Source organism: Pezoporus wallicus, unplaced genomic scaffold (assembly GCF_028554395.1).
Source record: "Pezoporus wallicus isolate ANWC-B61680 ecotype Strahan unplaced genomic scaffold, APGP_CSIRO_Pwel_v1 contig_2721, whole genome shotgun sequence".
Classification (NCBI taxonomy): Eukaryota; Metazoa; Chordata; class Aves; order Psittaciformes; family Psittacidae; genus Pezoporus; species Pezoporus wallicus.
The window spans coordinates 919,686-931,947 of record NW_026642515.1 but is presented as its reverse complement, the minus strand read 5'-3'; the positions used below and the strand labels follow the sequence as shown (position 1 = coordinate 931,947).

The 12,262-nt window shown below is 39.7% G+C and overlaps 1 protein-coding gene across 10 annotated transcripts in view; it reads right to left on the bottom strand.

Moving 5' to 3' along the window:
- The window catches only part of APC (APC regulator of WNT signaling pathway), an 83,720-nt gene that overhangs the window by 32,711 nt on the left and 38,747 nt on the right, over positions 1-12,262 (bottom strand). For 9 of the 10 annotated variants that reach the window (XM_057430866.1, XM_057430871.1, XM_057430868.1 and 6 more), the window contains exon 3: positions 171-255. In XM_057430866.1, the coding sequence (XP_057286849.1) occupies positions 171-255 (85 nt within the window). Of the gene's footprint in view, positions 1-170; positions 266-12,262 lie in introns of all 10 variants that reach the window. The other variant, XM_057430874.1, reaches the window with a different exon arrangement.

The window sequence follows — 12,262 nt, the reverse complement described above, 5'->3', positions numbered from 1 at the left end:
TTTTGAGAGTGTGTCTAAAAATGCTTGGTGAAAATAAGAGGCACTGAGACTATGCCCAACCATCAAAATCAGCGCTGGAATGAAGATGCAGCTCAGTTAGAAAACTTCATCCCAAAGAAAAAGTAACAGAAAAACAAATTAACCCACTTAAAACATAATTCTAGATTTACCTTTAAGTCGTTCCAGTAAGTCAATTTGTCCAGAAGATGCCATTGCCTCATCTTCAATACTTCCTTGCAGCTGTTTCAGCACCTCCTGTAAGAAACTGAGCTTAATTAAGGAATCTTTACAATAATACACCTTACTCTGTCCTCAAGGGCACATTTATGTAACAGCTATTTTGATACTCATGTAAACTTTATTTCATGTGAGCAGTGATCAACTGTCATAATTTTGTCATCATGTATGTTCTACTGTGTTTCTCCAAGCACTGTCACACTATAAAGTATATCCTGAATAATTAATCCTCTCCGGTAGCCCAGTCTATTTGTTGTTTTATTTAAAAGCTCTTCTCAAACTGAATGCCAGTTATTGCAAATTTACAAATGAAGAAATAGATGTACAGCATAATTAGTCAAATTTCTCCACCAATGTATCAAAAATTAGTCTTGTAAAAATAAAATTTGGATACATAACTAAAAGCTACAAAAGTATCTTCAAATCCACACTTTTAAAACCTCAAAGATACGAGAGCAGAAGTAGTCCCCAGGATTTATTATCTCTGAGGCCCCAGCACAACTGTAAGTAAGCACACAAAGTCATTATTCTTACTGCTACCATCTTTGCATCTATGAGGAAAAGACTTGGGATTTCCTATGGTGCCCTACTATTTGGTTTATTACTACTAGTACTACCACCACGCCTACAAGAGATTTATGAATCCTTCCTGCAGCTGAAGCTTCAAAGCCAAGAATATTATTGTGTGCTATTCACACTATGTATGATAAAATGATAGCTGAAGGAACATACTTCTAAAGCACAAAAAGATTCGCAGTAAACAATGACTACTACAGTAAAAGAGGCCTGCAATCCCGCAGGTCCCTAATGCTCAATGGCCTAAATCCAGGTAGAAAATTAAATGCAAGTTAGTGAATGCCTTTTCTGTACCACAACGGCAGATACATCAATAGCAAGAACAAATTCAAAAGACTGGTGCAAAGGCAAAAAGCCTTTACTGGAATTTAAAATACCATGTTTCATACTGTAGCATGGAAAATATTTTTAGAAGCAGCAACAGTCAGGAAACGAAAACAATTCTGAATAATGAAAGGTACTCCCATACTTTTCATACATAGATTCTATGCCCAGAATTGTGCTTCTGGTCAGATCTGAAAACTAAGTTTAGACAATTTCAAAAGATTCTCCAAACAAAAGATCACTGTTTTGCTCTTTTAAGAACCTACCATACCTGTTTATCTCTTGCAACTTGCATAAAAGATACCTTTTAAATGCATTTTGGTTTAAATGCATTTTGCTCTTTCCAAAGAAGACAAAATGGCATCTACAAAAGTCAACATATTCTTTAAAAATACACTACTGACCTTTTCAGTATTTGAAGTATCTGTACCATGGCGGGAAGGGGAAGAAAGTAAAAGGATTCTGAGTAAAGAACAGGGTTCTGGGGAAATATCTCCAAGCACTAGACCCAGAGGAAATGGTTGCAGCATGGTCACTACAGACACCCATGATATAATTAGGCGCTGGTACTCTTGGAAGAGGAATCCTGGAATGCAGATACACTAATTATGTTTACACTGTTTTGTGGAAATAATACTGCACATTAGAAGCAGTTTACAGCATTATTCTAAGCAAATTATTTCCTGACTTAGTAGTGACTTACTGAAAAAATATGCAAACTAAGAGCATTTATAAGGAAGGCTGCAGATTTTTTTTCTGTTCTTTCAAAGAATGCAAGTCAAATTATTTTAACGGTCACTTAAATACAACCTAGTATATCTCCTCCTACTGCAAAAGTACAGAAGAATGCTTTTGGAAATTGAACTGGCCCTATGACTCACCATTATTTTAAAAAAGTCACTGTATTCACTGTCTGTGAAGTACAGAAACAATGTCATTTTGTTACTTGGACTCTATGAATATAGTCCTGACCTTAAAACTACTTTACGGATAATAAAAAAGATCAGACCTATAAGCAAGTAACTGCAAAATCACTAAGAAAAGCACCTTAACTTATAGTACACACCCAGTACTTAGCACCCAGCTGAGTGGCAGAATTGCTTAAGGGCTGTGAATTTACTCAAACTGCTAATAAAGAAAGGAATTACAGAGAAATAACACTGCCAGATTTAAAATCCCAAGATTTAAAAGTATATTCAATTTTTTGAGAACTCTGTGTATAAATATTAACAACCACATACAGAAATGTTTTAAAAGATGGTATCCATAAAACGATTTTCTTTTTTTTAGACAGATATATCTCCTTTGGCAGGAAAAGGAGCACTGGTAACAATTCACACAAGTCACAGACATTTGGTCTTCTGTATACACTACTTGCTCCCTGCCTTGAACAGTGTAAGTCTTATTACTTGTCTGCACTTTCCTGAAAGTTTGTGTATTCAGATAATGCCAAAATGCATGAAAATCATCATGATAATTAAATACAAAAAATCACTAGCTGTAGTATGCCAGATACATCCACAGACCAGTATCAGCTGAAATTTACTGATCTTTTAAAGGTAAACATCAGTCTATATTTTAAAAGACTTCTAATAAAAGCTATTGTATCAATCATTTTCTAATAAGACACTCTTCATAGCTGTTTCTCCTTTTCAGCTAGTAACTATACTTGGGCCCATATGAAGAAACATTCCTATCATACACCCACACCCCCCTTTGTGCTTCTTTCAATGTTTGCAAACAAACACAAATTGAGTTATCCTTCATTTTGGTTTCTCTAGGTGAGGCCTACCTTTGCTACTACATTTACAACATTTGCGTATAAAAACATCTTTAACTGCACAGATATAGAAAATTTCAGATAGTAAACAAGCATCAAAGTTAGCAACATATAGCATGGGAATGTGCATACTGAATGACTGAGAACTATTATTTTTAACCACATCAGCAGTGTTTTTAAATGAGAATATTGATGGAACATCTGTACTCATATTTTAGTGTAACATGCTGAAAACTTTACATACAATTTCACTCTAAACTGGAAGTGATTTTTGAAGTTCAAGCCACTGCTGCACATTGATTCAAGTATTATTTAAAAAGGCAGAAAAAAGATAACATATACTAGAAGTACATCCATCACCCAAACTCAAGGAAAGACTTAGATGCTGAAACAGTATGATGAACGGACAGCACAGTAATATTTTCTATGCATTTACAGGTATCATAAACTTAAGTTCAAGGTCTTACATGACCCTTCCTAAACACAGAACCACAGAATCACTTGTGTTGGAAGGGACCTCTGGAGATCATCCAGTCCAACCCCCCTGCAAAGCCAGGGCCGCCTGGAGCGGGTTACACAGGAATGTGTCAACATGGGTTTTGAATGTCTCCAGAGAGGGAGACTCCACAACCTCCCCAGGCAGCCTGTTTCAGTGCTCTGCCACTCTCAGCCTAAAGAGTTCTTCCTCATGTCGAGGTGAAACTTATTGGTTTAGTTGATGGCCATTGCTCCTTGTGCTGTCACACGGCACCACTGAGAGGAGTCCTGGAGTCATCTTCCTGGCACCTGCCTTTGAGATATTTATATGCAATACTGAGATCCCTTCTCAGGCTTGTCTCCTCCAGACTATAAACAGGCCCAGCTCCTGCAATCTCTTCTCGTAAGAGATGGTCCAGACCCCTGCTCATCCTTGTGGCCCTCTACTGGACTCTCTCCAGCAGCTCCTTGCCTTTCTTGTACTAAGGAGCCCAGAACTGGACACAGTTCACCAGCTGTGGCCTCTCCAGGGTTGAGCAGAGTGAGGGTCACCTCCCTTGGCCTGCTGGCCACACTCAGTGCAGCCCAGGACACTACTGTCTCTCCTGGCCACAAGGGCACACTGCCAGCTCATGATCAACTTGTCACCCACCAGTACTCCCAGGTCCTTCTCAGGTGAACTGCTCTCAAGTAGGTCAAGCCCAGCCTGTGTTGGTACTTTGGGTTCATCTTCCCCAGGTTCAGTACCCTACACTTGCCCTTGCTGAATCTCATTAGGTTTCTCTCTGCCTAATTCTTCAGCCTACTGAGGTCAAGCTGAATGGCAGCACAGCCTTCAGGTATATCAGGGGGATTTATTTACTGTTCTGCCCTCATCAACCCATCTTGCCATGTCATCATAAAAGGCTGATAGGAACTTAATTATATGAAATTTGAATTACTGGAGCTTAATATGACCTTGATATAATGCTATCACACATGGTAAAAGACTCTCCGGGGCTTGGCGAGAGCTATGGAAGAGGCCCTTTATTCCTATGCATTCTGGCAAATTACACTGGTGCTTAATCAAGCTTGGTGAGAGCCTTCCAAATTGCCAAGCAATTGCTCTGATTGCTCAACCCAAATTACAACAGCAATGATGACAGCACTGCTGACTGAGGTGAAACCATGGAGCAATGTAACTATTAACCTTGCAGAAAGAGGAAAGCACTTATTATGTAAAAAGATGATGTTCGTTTTAATCTCAAACAATATCACTTTCTGACAGAAAAATATACACTTGGTGCCATCACGATCAAGAGCTGTCACTTGCTGTAACTACTGTATTTAGTTTTTAGCACAAGCCCACTGACAGATCAACTACTTCAGCTACCTAATCATGGGACTTACTCTGAGAAAGCTGCTCTACTGAAGTCCACTTCTCAGAGAAAGGGAAAAGCATCCCTGACCACAGGCTAGCCAAGCGGGTGAAGGCAGCTTTAAACTAAAGTTGCTGGGGGACAGGAACCTCAATCCATCCTGCTTCTATCAGTCTGCTGCGGGTGCCAGCAAGAGATGCCCAGAAATTGGGGAGTAATCACAGGTTAGAAAGCAAGCGCATGAAGAGCAGTACAAAGGACTTCCAGCTATTCCAGCCAAGGACATTAAAGGCAACAAGAAAAACTTCTACAGGTACATTGGGAATACAGGAAGAAAATGAAAAATGTGGCTCCCCTCTGGAAGGAAATGAGAGACCTGGTCACACAGGACATGGAAAAGACCAAAATGCTCAATGGTCTTCACCAGCAACAGCTCCAGCCACACTGCCCAAGTCACAGAAGCCAAATTCAAGTACTGGGAGAATGAAGAACCACCTGCTGCAGGAGAGGATCAGGTTCAAGAACATCTAAGTAACCTGACGGTGCACCTGGTGGTCCATGGGACCTGATGAGATATATCCACAGGTCCTGATGAAACTGGTGGATGAAGTTGCCAAGGAATTATCTGTCATATTTGAGAAGTTGTGTCAGTCTAGTGAAGTTCCCGCTGCCTGGAAAAGGGATAACATAAACTTTTTAGAAAGGGGAAAAAGAAAGACCCAAGGAACTACAGGACAGCCAGTCTCAACTCTGTTCCCGGCAAGAGCATGGAGGAGATCCTCTACTGTCACCAAAGTCAGAAAACTCTTTAATACCAACGTAGCATTAACAAGCAGGCATTATTTATTGCAGCGCCAGATGCGCAGGGGATACTTCTGCCTAATGCGCATGCCAATTCTTACAGGTTTCTTGCTTCTAAGCACTGATCTCATACATATACACTATAATTCGTAGAAATCTCATACATGTTATAATTTTTTCCCAGAACCAATTAACACAGGTTACTACCCCCTACAGCATGTGCAGCTTGAGTGAGGGCCCCAAGGGTCTATGGGACCTGTGGCGGTTCTATCTTTGTTGACCTTCAGCTGAACTTCTCATTGCTTTCCTTTTATGGTCCTAGGTTGGCTTCTCTTACCTTGTTCTGACTTTCTGAGGAACGGTTCCCAGTTCAATGAGCTGAACAGACAAAGAATATTCTTCACCCTTTGTCTTGTTTCTTCTTGACATATGTATGGTTATGCTTAAGGTTCAACTTGGCTGTTTGCTTCAGCTAACCATCAGTAAAACGAGTCTTCTATCAACACGACATAGGGTGATGGTTCTAAACTAAAAGAGGGGATTCAGGCTGGATGTGAGAAATAAATTCTTTGCAATGAGGGTGGTAAAACAATGGCACTGGTTGCCTAGAGAGGTCGTGGATGGATGCGCCATCCTTGGAGAAATTCAAGGCCAGGCTGGATGTGGTTCTGGGCAACCTGACCTAGCTGAAGATGTGCCTGTTCACCGCAGGTGCGCTGGTGTCCTGGGTTCAGCAGTAGCAGTCATTTTTTTCTCCTTCTTAGTAGCTGGTGCAGTGCTGTGTTTTTTGACTTTCAGCCTCCACACAACACTGATATCACGGATGTTTTCAGTTGTTGCTCAGTAATGTTTACTCTGACCAAGGACTTTCTGAGTCTCATGCTCTGCCAGGGAGGAGGGGAAGCTGGGAGGAAGCAGACAGGACACCTGACCCAAACTAGCCAAAGAGGTATTCCATACCACAGCACGTCATGCCCGGGATGTAACTGGGAGTTACATGACTGCTGCTGCTGAACCCACTACAGCTGGACTAGATGAGCTTTTAAGGTCCCTTGCAACCCAAACTGTTCTATGATTCTACATTAAAAATCTAATCTTTTATTCCATTTTCAGTCCAATTTGGATTCTGGTAGAATCCTTAAAATCACAAAGATCATGCTAAAAATATTACTTTTTGTGAAATCAAAGCAACAGATTTAAAAAGACACAAATCAAACACAATATAATGCCCCTGCTGCTGCATTTTTGCTTATATAAATTCACTGGTATTTTAAATCTGTTGTTTCTAAGATTATAACTGACTTATAACCACATTTTTCCTCACATGAGCTTAAAAACAATTATTTGCAAATGTCTAACTGTATTAATTCTGCAGTGACTGAAAAGAACTACTGCCCAGAATTCATCATTTGACACGATTTGTAAAAATCAGTTCATCTTCTGGTAGTTTCTTCCACTCCCACATTAGAATTTCTCAAATGACTAATACACATTAGTATTTTCAAGATTACTTTTATTTTTAGAGGATCTATCCATTGCATTATCAAATAGGTATAATGTGAAATTTCTACAGCTAGCTGATTCATTACTGTGCATAACAAAGGCAGTCAGCTTGTAATGATTTTTTTAATCTGTATTATTTCAGAATATAAAACATAATTCATTGATAACACATTCAATATAGAAAAAATAATAAAACATTGAATGCAAAATACATCTTATTATTGAATCAAAATATTTTGGTAGGTTGTACTGGATGTAATTGGATTTTGAGCACTGTCCTTCTTGAATGCACAGTGCTATGTGAAGTCTGTATCTCAATTCTCATTGAATTCATTCCTACTAGATCAGCTGTCTCCAGACCATTTCTGAAGGTTATTGCAGTCATGCGATTTCCATGAACTATGTGACCGTAGTGAGATCACCCCTCATTCAAGGTTCAGCAAAAAAATCCAGCTGAGAGGGCAGGGTTTTAGATTAAACACTGTCAAAAAAAAAATAAATCGGGGGGGGGGGGGGGGGGGCAGTTTTGGGGTTTGGATTCCCCACCCCCACCCCCTGACTGTATTTTGGTCAAGCAGTAACTTTCAAGAGAAATACCTGGCTCTCAGATTCTCTGTATATGAGGATCTGAGAATCTGTGTTTAAAGACCTCATTTACAGGGGTAAAATAGAAAACAACACAATTTTATGCCTGGGCATATTTCTATTCACTGTGACCACTGAGCATGCTAACTTTAAAAGGTTTTTTTAGTAGAATAGGTGAAATTGTATCAGGATGTACAAAAGAGCTGACAAAATCGGGGTGCACTGTCTACCTTAAAGCTGTCGTTTCCCTAATGTCTGAATGTGCAAACCCAAATAAAATGCCTTTTTTTTTTTTTTCACCTAAAAGGGAAAAAAAAACCCCTCTATTGTCCATACTACTACTTTTTTGTAGTTTATTTCTATCACATGTTTGTGATGTTGTGACAGCAGCAGAGTACAGATCTGGGGGTCAGATTCATTGCAATGCCCACACCACTGTAAACTGACACAAACAAGAACAGCACAAAAATTTCTTTAATTTCTGCTTTCGATTCATTGATTCCTTCCCACAGCTTCCTTCTCAAAAGGAAGGAAACTTTGTATATAAACTCCTCATTTACCACTGCACCTTGAGCTGTACTTCAAAACTTCTTCATTTCCATTTAGTGTCTGCTGTAATTTATGTTCATGCCTAAAGCCCTGCTAAAGCTGGGCCACACAAAAGTCAGTGAAGTATGAAAGAAGTCAAGACAAAGCCTCTGTGTCCCAGACAGAGCATGTATCAAAACAAGCTTTAAAAAAAATGGAAGTTTAGAGAAGAGAATGAAAACAAGCTCTGTTAAATCAGCAAAGTGCACAGTACCATGCAAAACCTAAGAGCCAGGAGTACAAAGTACAAAAAGCTCCCTTAAATTTGGCCACATCAGACAGAACACTGAAAAATCAGACAGATAAAATGAAGTTGACTCATTAGACTTGGCTGGAAGATGCACGGAAACAATGCAAGGACAAGGGCAGATTTAAGAGAGGCACCATTTTCTGTCATACACTACTTGCATGGCAATGAGCAAATGAAGAGCATGCTAGAAAGTTCTCATCAGTTGGTGAAACACAGGCTAATTAAGGAAAATTAATGTTCCACTGCTGCTAGCAGCAAGCAAAAGAAGTTTCTTTTACTACCATCTGTGTTCAGGTAAATGAGATTCTTCTCTGAATAGCTGTAAGCCAGGCATGCAGAGGCAGAACTAGGACGGTGCTAAAAAAACACATGCCAGAACTGAGGGTAACAGTAAAAAAATGGTAACGTGTCTGCTGACTCACAGCAGCAGACATAGTATTGACATCACAGGATAATCGTGATGCACTGCAACTGCTTCATAAATTCTAAGGGAACTATGGGAGCATACTGCCAACTTTAATTATCCAAATTCTCTGGGCATTTATATAATAATCTAACAACTCTGGTTTCCTAGGAAACAAAAATAAACTCACCAAAACCAGGATCCATCACCCCAAACTTAGCGCTTTTTGATGTGACAAAGTTAAAGTGCCACCTCATACCAGATTTTTTAAGTCATACGACCATACATTTTAGTCCCAGCTAACAAATTTTCACCAACAATGCTTTTCACAAATTCTTGACTACAGCATTCTCCAGGAACATAAAAAGTAACACACTGCAGAGCATGCTACTTTTCAGGTGACCAGAGCTTTGTGGTGGATCCGCTCAGACCTTTTCATTAACACATTTTGTTGAGCTCCCAAAGAAGGCTGACAAGTTTTTAAACAAAACAAAATGCTAAACTATTAAGTCAAGATAATTACATAATATTTTAATTAAAAATATAAGCCATTCAAACAAAGAAAAAATTACTTCAGGAGAGACTTCCATGGCTATTCTTTAGCCTCAGTACAATCCAGCCATGGTTTACTGCACCCTTCTGACCAGATGTGAACTGCAGAGCATTACCTGGTCTGAGGAAGGGCTCTCAATCACTGAGGAAGGGCTCTCCATCACAAATATGTAGAGGTCTCCATTTCCTACTCTGTGCAGGTTCTTTGGATGTCTTCTTCACCCACGGGCTCACAGGCTGCTGCAGATCGCATCCTTCCTTCACCCCCGACCAAAACCACCCATCTTCCAGCCTGTGGAGGCCCCTCTCACTCTCCTTCATAATCCCCTGGAGTTCTAGAACAGATGGAAATTCGTCCTCACCCACCCCGCCTTCTTAAAGGAGCATAACTCAGCTGGAGAAAACTGAACAGAACAAAGAGCAAACACTGTATTTAACACTGAGACAGACCAATATCCTCCCTCTAACAGCAGGGACCCAGTAAGTACACAGGAACAAACCAAAACCTGCTTCTCATGCCTCTTGTCTCTCCTCTCCCCAGCTTTCAGCTGCCCTTGACCTGCAGACTTCCTGAAACCCCATCTCCGGTGGTACTACCTCCTTTTGGCATCAAAATGCTCCCATGGCAAAGACAATGAGAACAGAGCCTTTTGTCTTCCACTTGCTATCTGATAATGTTATTCAATGCCCCTTAGATCTGGTATTGACAGAGACAAACCATTCCCTGTCAGCATTCCTCATGTCATTTATTGTCTTTTTAGAACTCAACAACCTTCTTCCCATCCTGGTCCTCTTCCTGCTCTCTCCACCTAAAAATTACATATACGCACACAAATTTGGTAAGCAATGCAGATATCTACCTGGAGGAAGAGAAAAAAACCTAAACCACAGAACCAAAAAACAGAACAAAAGATCGCTACACTTTCTTCAGTTTGAATTCTACAGTTTGACAGCACATCATTACATTTAACACACAAATAAAGAAAGATAGATAAGGAAGCAAGAGGAAACATGCTGGTAAAAAATATCAGGGGCAAAGGGGTACCTACTAACAGAAGATCTCTCTTCAACAGTAAGGTTGCCATAACACAGGATCATAAAATTGTTCGGGTTGGAAAGGACCTTAAGATCATCTAATTACAATCCTCCTGCCATAGGAAGGGATGCCTCACACTATATCATGTCACCCAAGGCTCTGCCCAACCCGGCCTTGACCACCACCAGAGATGGAGCATTCACAACTTCCTTGGGCAAGCCATTCCAGTGCCTCACCACCCTCACAGTAAGTAACTTCTTCCTTATTATCTAATCTAAACTTCCCCTGTTTAAGTTTGAACCCGTTACCCCTTGTCCTATCACTACAGTCCCTAATGAAGAGTCCCTCCCCAGCATCCTTACAGGCCCCCTTCAGATACTGGAAGGCTGCTACGAGGTCTCCATGCAGCCTTATCTTCTCCACGCTGAACAGCCCCAGCTTTTTCAGCCTGTCTTCATATGGGAGATAACCCCTGATCATCCTCATGGCCCTCCTCTGGACTTGTTCCAACAACTCCATGTCCTTTTTATGTTGAGGACACCAGAACTGCACAGAATACCCCAAGTGAGGTCTCACAAGAGCATCGATTATTGCTGTGGTTTAAGCCCAGCCAGTAACTCAGAACCATACAGCCACTTGCTCACCTTCCCCACTTTAGACTTTAAATTCTAATTTGCAAGCCCTTAGCTTATTGTAATACATTGAAATAAAAATTCTTGTGCCATTACAAAAATACCTCCTAGCACATCTTCTGTGCTTTTCAATGAGGCTCACTAAATACTGATGATCAGAGATGGCTGACTAGAATAAAGAAGGTTTTCAAGGTTAAATATCAAGAAATGGTGGCTAAGCAAATTGTATAACCATAAAATGGGGTTTGGTGAGTTAAAAGAGTCTGCTTACCTAATCAAGGAGACATCTGATAAAAGTAGTCACACATTTGAAAAAAGAGAATCATCCTTGCACTGCCATTTTAAAGCAAACCTTAGAACTTAGGCAAGGAGAATCTTATGTCGCCACAAGTGTAAACTTCTAGAAAAAAGAATGTACTTCAGCCACTAGTATACCTGATGTAAAGGATCAGCACGCTTAAATTTATCTTCTTTTTAAACTCTTATGGCTTATACATCACAAAACACTATTTCCGCAAGGTTGACGAAGAGTTCATGTCCAAGAAGTGTTAACAAATTCTCAAAATATTGCAAGCCAGCAAGTGCCTGAAGCATTCTGAACATCAATCTTGTTTTTATAAACAAACTTATGCTAACAAACTCAAAGCTGGAAGCAGTACATTTTTCAGATTTCCTCTTTTTAATGAAACAAACAAGGTACTGTAACTGGTAAGCTGCTAATTTTTTAGTCAGCCTGCTGTTCCTGAGAAGGATTTTTATATTCATCCCTTTAAAAAAGTATAAAAAGATACTAGAGAAGTTAAATTTCCATACAAAATAAAATGCAACTTAATAGTATTTAATTATAAAATCACAGTTCTAACAGGATACAAGCTTTTTCATATTCTCACAAATCCATCACAGAAACAAGTTGAGAAACAGGCACCACGGCATCTTCTTCAGTAAACTTTTTACCTTTAATTCTCATAATCTGAGTATTAATTAATCAACCGCACAAAGTATGCACAACAGTAAGTCTGAAATACTATATTCTATAGGTTTAAAACTTCTTTTGCAGAAACATTAAACTAGCTTAGCTTACAGTTTGTAAGCTAATCACAAATTAAAAATCAAAATCCTTAAAAGAACACTTGATTTTTCATTTAGCCAAAACCCCATTC